This window comes from Ambystoma mexicanum, chromosome 9 (assembly GCF_040938575.1).
Source record: "Ambystoma mexicanum isolate Mex_15411 chromosome 9, UKY_AmexF1_1, whole genome shotgun sequence".
Classification (NCBI taxonomy): domain Eukaryota; kingdom Metazoa; phylum Chordata; class Amphibia; order Caudata; family Ambystomatidae; genus Ambystoma; species Ambystoma mexicanum.
Genome location: NC_090931.1, coordinates 969622819 through 969632634, shown reverse-complemented (window position 1 = coordinate 969632634; position 9816 = coordinate 969622819). Strand labels below are relative to the sequence as shown.

The 9816-nt window shown below is 41.1% G+C and overlaps 1 protein-coding gene across 2 annotated transcripts in view; it reads right to left on the bottom strand.

The window, feature by feature from the left end:
- Nucleotides 1–235: 235 nt before the first annotated feature.
- Nucleotides 236–9816, bottom strand: part of ERICH2 (glutamate rich 2) — a 670025-nt gene continuing 660444 nt past the window's right edge. For both annotated transcript variants that reach the window (XM_069616183.1, XM_069616184.1), the window contains one exon: nt 236–979. In XM_069616183.1, the coding sequence (XP_069472284.1) occupies nt 831–979 (149 nt within the window). In that variant the 3' untranslated portion in view covers nt 236–830. The remainder of the gene's footprint in view (nt 980–9816) is intronic.

Below are 9816 nucleotides of genomic sequence, written 5' to 3'. Positions count from 1 at the left end.
ACCTTCAGGATATGCTATCCATTTGAGAATCTGAATGAACCCTGATGCAACATACTCCAAAATGTTTTTTTTGTATGATGCTATAGATGGAGGAGCAACAACATTTTGTTCTTGATGTATATGAAGGACTTCCGGTTGCAAATAATAGGCAACCCTTCTGCAAACTTATCACTTATGAGAATGCAAATGGCCACAAGTCATTATTTAGCAGCATGGAAATAAATGCATGGTTAGATGCGACTTTCACAAAGTATTTTATTTTGATAATGTGAATCTTGGATATACATAAATCTCTGCGATTCTACCTTCTTAAAGAAATACATTATGTCAAGACCTTAATAGGACTTTTTTTGAGGAATCATTACTCATATTTCTCAAGGTTAAGATACACTTGGCTAGCGGCGTACATTTGGTGTATTGACATTTACTACTGCAATGCTAACTTTATATTTTTATAATATTTGCCAAAACCATACAGAAAGAGCGAGGACAATAAAAACCTTTTTTGTCTTTTGATAGATAATATCATGCAATGTTAGTTTCCATTAAAGTAAATACAACATACAAACAGTCCGACCATATTTTTCTGCAAATGTCCTTTTCAAAGAATAGCTCCCTAAATTGCAAAATTTCCTTGAGACTTTCAAATATTTACCACACATTTAAGACAGGGCAGAAACATGTCCCTGTGAATTCTTCAACTGTAAGATCTGCCTCGGTTTGTTTCATGAAGTCTGCCAGCACCTCTGCCAAAAAGTGGTTCTGCAATCAACTTGCCAGAATTGACAACATGTGCCAATGTGTGCATGACACTGTATGGAAATCCAGATTTATAGATTATCCTCATCCTCACTGGATGTGTCAGATGTGTCATCAGAATCCCCTTCACTTTTACTACTATCTGTTGAGTCGCCACTGTCACTGCTCTCTTCATCCGTTTCTTCATCGTCTTCATTTTCTGTATTTTGTTCATTCTCTTCTATAAAGAAAATGTAAAGATTAAAATGACTTTCCAGTAACCAAAAAGTTAAATTTCCTCAAGAGAACTCAGCAAAAGTAGGGAAAACAGAGATATTACTAACCACTAACAGTTATCTTTTTCTGTGACATATAAGTGCTGTATTGCAATATCTTTCTTAGCAGTGTGGATGAGAGATTGGGAACAAATCTAATAAGGAATCCCTACTTTGAGTTAAGAGACAAAATGTAGCTATAATGACTGCACAGGATCCTAACACAAACCTGCATCCCAACTTTCGGTCTTGTTAATCTGATGCAATAGGTTTATTTAAGAAAAATATAATGAGGCACATGTCACAGGTAGGGTAGGTCTGGGGAAATCCATAAGAAATATGGAGTATTAGGATATACCATTCTAGGTGATTTATGTGTCAATTTCCTTCACAATTCAATAAGTACTTAAGGGGCAGGAAGCTGCTTCTCTGGAAATGTAGCAGCACACCAGGAGGAATCTTTGGAATTTATATAATTCACAAGGTAAACAAATTCCTCATCACATTCTTTATCTAAAATACAATCCATAGAACATAAACATCAAAGATGCCTCCCATTCATCATCAAAATCACATATGGACATAGTTGGTAGATTTTTGTTAATTTGATTACAATTCTGTGCCTTAAAAAAATGTAACTTATCTTGGGGTTTCCATTTTTATAGCTTACAATTTTGGTAATATTGTGTCATAGGAGTTATATCTACCACCTCTTTTCTGTTAATTTAGATGGGCACTTCTAGCAGGTGTACACAGCATAGTCAGAAATTGTGTTCTTAATGGTATTGGAGTAGATGTTAAAACAAAATCTCTTAGTACTATTAATAGGAAAACAATACATCATACAAGAGCAAAACAATTTTCCACCCACTAGGAGTAGAGAGGTTTCTTCCAATTGATGATAGGCAATTGAAAGAGTTGGTCGCCTCTCTAAAGGATCCCGGGTAGACAATATGAATTTCATATTCCCCTCACTTGCAAAAATACCATATAGTACAAATGATTTTCTATGTTCCTATAAAAAGAATTCTATTGTTTTTTTTGACAAATCTATATACATATCGTAATAATGCTCCAACCAGTGTTTGATAGACAAAAGGAACCATAATAAAAGGTCTTTCCAGTTAACTGCATGGTGCCTATTTTGTATATAGTAACCAATTCTTTGAGGTCCTAGCAATATTTATTCCTTTAGCAGCAAATAGGTATCTTATATTTGGCCATGCCCCATATACAAAATGTCACACTGCAAACACAATATTAGGGAGGAACCTCTCTGTAGAACCCTAATGCATTGCGTTTGTTTGTTTTATTTGCTTATATAGCGCACTGAACCCACGGGTATCTGGGTGCTTTTCCTTAGGATACAACAAGCTTACAACAGTGAAACATAGATACAGTAATATACAGATAAATATGCGATGAGGAAATATACATTATGTACAGGGTTCATAACATAGCTTAGGACAGGCTTGCAGTAGGCCTAAGGTGGCCAGCTGGTGGGGTGTTCTAGAGCTATGGGCATATTCTAGAGATATGGGTGTATTTCTTTTCTCCCTTGCTCTCAAGATTGGTGTCAACCACTGTTTCCTTGTTCAACAATATAAGGGGCATAGGAACAGAAAATACGTATTCACTTCTTTCTCCTTTACACAATAAGTAGATCTGTCATCATTATTTGGAAACCAGCTTGATGTTGGGGCATGGAGGGAAGAATTCGACAAAGTGACTTACATAAGAACTACTATCTGTGATAGACTTCAATTCCTAATGAAACATTTTGTAATATGTACATGATCTAGTTAATGAGTTACTCCAATCCTGGTCTATAATGTCCACTTAGGTCAACCTTATGTATGCTTTTTTATTTTCATCACCATATATTTTGTCAAATGAATCAGGCTTCCCATATATGATGTTCTGATCATTATTACCATCTCTTTGAGTTGCCCAAGTCAAATTAGCAAGCAACATCCACTTCTGCCAATCCTCTCTTTAAGAGCTCTTTAATAATATAGGGCAACAGTATACTTTTGGACTTCAAATTCTCTGACCGATAACCAGTATAGTTAGTGGGCAAGTAACTAGGCCTGAAACACCTTTTGGGCCTATCCATGTTTTAAACCAGTGCAATAGTGGTTTGAGCTGCACCTCATACTGGAATCCCATTACTTCTAGTTGTCATATTGGGAAATGTGTTTCCCCTCTCAGTAATTCATTTAGCCTTTTCAAGAATGTGTTACCACTTACACCCAGTTGACCAAGCTTGTTGAATCCTCATATTTCAGCACTATATGCTGCAACTGACTGCGCCTGAGCTTTGTACATTGTGAGTGCAGGTTTGATTGAGGTAACTCCCTACAAAGGGAGGAATAGCATACAATTGATTGCTGTGCAGCAAGATGTCCCTATTGAGCTGGCTCTTCCATTTGCATGTACTTTATTGTTGTAACCCATTCCCAAATATTTAAAAAATGGAATCTTCTCTAGTATCTGGTTATTTAAATGTATGCTTCCCTTACATTTAATATGAGGATGCCATGCCATATAGTTGGTGTTACTACTGTTACTAATCAATCCTATCACAGTACAACATTCTTAAAGGTTATTTAGCAGTTTTGGCAGGCCCATATATGTTTAAAAGATTAAGGGCTGAATCATCAGCAAAAACAAGATGTGTTCCTTATTTTCAGCACGTCACTTTTTTCAGCTTTTTGGTGCAAAGTCATTAATGTGGTTATAATGGGGTGCAAGGACACAACCCTGGCATACCTAGAGCTGGACTTCAAAAGGTAATTTTATTTCTCCCCAAACCCTTATCTCACTGAAGCTGTAGGATTGGTCTATATGGACTGACAGAGGGTTCTGCCTGGCACCAAAAGGTATGTATGCCAAGCCCAATCACTGCATTTCTTACCTGGGACAACTCAAATGAAAATGGGATCTTCCCAGAGAAAGCAAATGGTCAGGATTGTACCACGATAGATGGACACAGGTCCATATCCCGTCCGATACACTCCACTTGTAGAATGTCCCTTCTGGGGCACATTCCACTATGACATTTTTCAAGTAGACAGGTCAATGAACTTAGCCAACAGGGAGCGCTGCAGTGGGGTCCCTGGGGTTTGACCTTGCCTGCACATCTTCAGAATTGTATTCATCCTCCCATTGCCTGGCCTTGCCTGGAGCAGATCAGAACTTCTGAAACCTTTCTGAACTAAGACTTCTCTCTGAATTTACCTCTGTTCCTAATTTTCTAGATGATGCTTTGCCTCTTTCTTTACCAGTCCTCCATCCCCTCATAACATTAGCCTGTCTTTCTCTTCCCAATTGGTCTTTTCCGGTTTCTCTGCCCATGGCTACCAACTCCAAACATCCTGTTTTTCTGGGCGTTATCTCTTCCAGGGAATCCACTTATCTCCTTGATGTTACACTTCCATCCTCCTACGCACCACCTTCACTATTACCTCCACTGAGTGGTATTCCTTCCTGCACCTACTCTGTGAATCTCTTTCCCCTTGATGTTATCTCTTCCGTGTAGCTTCCAGCCACCCATGCTCTCACGCTATGCTTCCCCTAGGGTTTCGTCACCTCCTCCTGTACCCCGATTCTGGCCGACTCCTGTTGGCTTCCATTGACTTCCCCTGATCTTATCACCTCCTCTTGCAATCAGCCTACGTCTGATCTTCGCATATTCTTCTTCATTCAAGATGCATCCTGCATCTATCCCTTTCCTGCTGTGATATGTTCACCGTTTCTTGTGTATTTATCAGCCTGTAATCAGTTCATCTGCTGATCGACACGGTTTGGACGTTGCCACTGCTCAGTAGCTCGTTCTACGCTCTCTCATTTGAACGGAATCTCACTCAGCATGCATCTTGAATGAAGGAAAATGTCCAGGATTCAATACCGAGTTGCAGTGAATCATACACCTGTGACACTCCAGAGAATTCGGAGATGAGAGCTAGTCGATCTCCACTGCTAGGTCCTGAAAAAGGTGGCATAAGCAAGGTGGCATAAGCAAGGTGGCACACAGAAACCAGTCGACCGACCATGACAATTGATGTCCTTTTTAATATATAGTGGTACATTGCTGAGAACTGGCAGACCACCAGGGTTTTTGACATGCCTGGGTGGTAGTTTTAGCAGTTCAGTTTGGGATACGTATCCGAGAAAGAGGCATAATAAAGATGTGCAGAGTAGCTTTCTCTAGGTATCCTCGTTTTTAAAGAGGAGACCAGTTGTCCATCTTTTTAGTTACACAAAGGAGTACCAAGACCGCTCATTGTACTATTATACAGAAAACAAAATTCTTTTTACCAACTTAAATTGTGTCTAGTGGAGTTAAGGAATAGGGAAGTCTCTCCTTGCTATCCTTATTAGATAAGCGGCCCACCAGTGACATCATGGGGAAGCTGGGCTAAAGGACAGGAGAGTTCTTCTTGAGGGGCAGATAAAGTTCAGCAATAGGTCTCATCCACCCTCTTCTGTGATATAAATGTACACCCCGTGGGTGGAGGAACCCCCATTTGGTGTGGGGGCAACACAGTAATCATTGCCCTGTTGTGTGTTAGGTCCCCAGAACCAGGCATGTGACTTCATTACAGGTCTTTATGCAGAGTTATGATGGTATTCGTAATCATATTGGAATTCTCACATAATCTTCCTTGTATCACATACAAAAGCCGTATGGAGGTCTAAAAAATATGCAAAGGTTCCTTCCTTAATATTACATACTTTGAGATAACCACATAGAGATGAAAAACTGGGTCGATTGGGTAATCCTGGTCAATAATATTGCTTGCATAGGGCACACAATATTATTCTCATCAGCCCAATGCTCAAGATACCCCAAAAGCAGCTTAGCATATATTTTACCTATGTTGTCAATTAAAGATAATGGTGGTAGTGAGATGGTTGTAAACAATCTATTTTTTTTTTTTAAAAACAACACTATTTCTGCCTGTGGTCTATTAATTGGCAGTTTACCTTCTCGACTGACTGCATTCACAAAGATCGAAAGATGCGCAGTCAAGATCTCTGTGGTTGATGAAAATAAATCACTAGCGACCCTACCAGGAACTGGGGCCTTCCCTTTTGCCCAAGTCTTTAGTAAAACAGCTACCTCAGGAAAAGAGAATAGCCAAGTATTTCTTAGATGTTACCTCTTCCGTTATTTCTTGTTTCATTTGGTGTAATGCCTATACAGAATGGCAAAGTGATTATATCAGTACATATCAGGTATATAGCTCTGATGAGGTATTGGCTTCTGTGTTGTCCCTGTTGCGTGCTCGACTGCTGCTGTTCTTAGCATTTGACAGTTTGCCTCCCTATTAACACATTTTGTTTCCCTTTTAATGGTTTATACTTTTTTATTGGCTTCTGTACTTTTTAGGGCATGTAATAATCTCACCTTCGATCATCTACAATCCTTATCACACTATCCCCTAAGTGTCACAGCTTGTTTAGATATTTTCTTAGCCTGTTTTGTTACAAACAGCTGTATATATGTAACTACCTTATTATGTAGACCATTTACACTAGTATTTGGTGTCATCTGGTAAATATCTCATTTCTTCCAAGAGCAGGAGCACCCCCATGTATAACTTTGGAGGGTCCTACTGTGATCTAGACTAGCCCGCTTAACTTGTATTATTTAAGATGTATATCTACACACCTGTAGCTGTATCGATACTTGGCTCTGGTTAGATATCTGGGAATGACAAAGTTGTGCTTAGTGGATCAAGGCCACGTACAATTACTAACAGAATTCTAAAGTCTCTCATCCTATGCCAATGTTCAACACAAACAGGTAGATAGTCTACATAAGAGCTACTTCCGCTTGCATGGTATGTAGGTCTTCCCTTAAAGGCTGTTAATGTGTATGTTTATACAAAAGATGCTAGGTTTAACCTGTTAGAGAAAATATCCAGTTCATTTTAGAATACCGTGCAGTTCCCAAGGATGTTCACATTGGGTGTTCACATCTACTGTCAAGATTATTAGGTGTTTTCCCCCTTAATATACCCAACTGAGATGACAATGTAGACTCAACTATTTGTATTAATGCATGGAACATCATCTTTTCCCTAAGTGATGAGGTCTCCTGCCTAACCTTGGGGACTGACAGTGGGGTGGTCCAAGGGGGCAGGGCCGGCCTGAGCTAGTGGATACTGGACCCAGAGGAAGTATACAGGGGAATCCCCAAACCACCCCATAAAGGCAGAAGGCAGACACAGAGGCATTTACACTCCTACCACCACTACAGGCTTCCATGACCATCAAGGGAGCAAACACTTACACCACAGATACCCAGGAACACCAATGGGGCAGTCACAGGAGCATTCACATCCACATCAGCCCTACAGACACCTATGGCCAACAAGGTGAAAAAAGGAATCAAGTACCTAGTACCTTGAACACGGGCCATGCTTTTAGGATGAGCCTCCTTAGGGAGCCACTCCAGCTCCATAGCCAGACCCAAACACCAAGCTGGAGAAGTAGTGCTTTCTCCTTTGAGGAAACAAACTTGCTGTTCTCTTTAAATTACTGCAAGTTTTCTTTAGCATCAATATCGATGGGAACATTTATGAATCCTTCCAAAACAGAGCAGGCGGGCCAAATGCATACAATATTACAAACAAGGAAAGTGAAAGTGACTTGTGTCACACGTGAGGAAAGTAGAGTAAACAAAGAACATTATGGGAATTACAAAAGTTTGAAATCCCTTGCTACGAAGTTATAAATGTAACTGAGAGGCTGTTTTGACTTGTATTTTGCATGCTACACAAGAAGAAGGGCACAGGGCAAGTCAGGATATGGACACAGAGCTTTCTGGAAGAGGGAACAAGTCCTGACTGTGAAGAACTCATGGTGACAACAAGTAAGACAGACACAAGTGATCAAGGGTGTTTATTAAACAATGAAAATGGTGTGCAGGTTGGAAAAACGCCTAATCTAAACCTAAATCTAAGATGGGGACCATCAAATGAACAAGGCAGTCCTAATAGCCTTGCGTCAAAATAAAAGTGCCTATACTAAGAAACCTATTGACAAACCTTAGAACTACTACAAAAAGTGGGAGGAGGGGGGAGAGGGGAGGGAAGAGTATAGGTGGGATAGTTCTCAAGAAAAGAAAAACGTGTTCTCAAAAGAAAATAAGTCAGGATGCGGTGGCTTGGGTCTCCCGTCCCTATGTTTTAGCACAGGGTAGGATGGGAGCTTGGAGCACAGTACTGTCCCGGGCTTCTCCAGCACGAGACGACAGTTCCACTGGTAGTTCTCAGGACCGCTGATGGCCAAGTTTAGTTTCCTCTGAAAGTCTTGTGCCTTCGGGCCTGAGGTGTTCCAAAACAGCAAAACAAAAGTTCCTTTAACAAATGATAGTTCCTTAGGATGATAACGATTCATCGCTTGGGTCCCCCCTCTTATGGGCTGATCCTTCAAGTCTTGTATTCCACAAATCGTAATGTCTTTTTAAACTGTTCAACACGCACTGTTTCTTGGGACTTTAAACTCAGCCCCTCCTGGGATTGGTTTCACTTGCTGGGTTCATTGTTGTCCATCTCAATGCTTTCTACTGGTTTCAAATGTTTGCGGGATTCATTCCCTTTCCTTTATTCAAAAAACAGGATTCACTTTCCCCACTTCAAGCCAATTTACGGATCAAAGTCTTTCGATTGTACGGGGCTTTTCCTCGACCCTCATGTATGACCACATTGAATTACTTTTGGCGGCCTTCCTATGGCCTTCTGGTATCTGTAGTTATTTTCTAGCGGTGAGTAACCAGGACTTCTTGAGTGAGCACCCACATGGTGCCGGTTTCCCTCTAAAGCTGGTCTCCCCTTAACACTTTTTACAGTTCATTCACAGTTCAATGTTTAAGTTCAAACTTGCCACTTTGCGATTCTAATTCAACACATCCTGCCTTTTATCGATTCTCCCTTCAACTCACCGGCTATGATTAACCACCTGGCTTTCTGTTTCTTTGGAGTCAAGTCCGGTACCACGGGATGAGGGAGCCTCCCCTGCTCTGCCTTATCAACACAGGCTGGTCCTGCGTACCATTGACATCTGTAGCACGACACTGGAGCTATTGTCCGCAGTCTTAGATTCCCCTCAACTAAGCTTTTGCAGGTCTGGGATGAAAAGGGCATGGTCACTTCTCTCCTCGCCACGCTCTCGCAGCCTTTCTCCTTCTTTTGCAATGCCGCATTTCCTTGTGCTGTCTGCCGTGCTCGCCTTTCTCGTACTGTGCTCTCTGGCTCCACCTTTTATCCCTGTGGGAAAGGGAAAGGGTCGTCAGGTGTTTGTGTGTTTCTGATCAATTGCCTGACTTTTCTTGACCCTGGTATTGGGACATGTCAGGTAAACGGCTCTAGTGCAAGTCCATTGTCCATTGCACTGTGTGAAAGTGTTTGTGTTGGAAAAGCCAGGGGGCAGTGGTTTGGAATGTCCTACGTGATAGGATGGGGAAAAGCTATTAAAGGAAGGGGGATACCCCGTCTCACCCATCAGTGTCCCACTCCCAGATTGGTGATCCTCCCTCACTAGTCCACCCCCAGGAATTGGATCCAATAGCGATGGACGTGTCCTTGCCACCGGGATGACAGATCCCCAGGGACTAGCTAGGGAGACCCCATCAGGTTTCTCACTTGACACATACTCGGGCCAATTCTAATATACAAAATGGCATCAGGGCTTGTAATAAGCTTTGACCCACCCCCCTTTAGCTCACATGTCTGTAAGCACATTACCCAATCCAAAAACAGCACAGCCAACAAAGATCAGGTGCAACCACTAA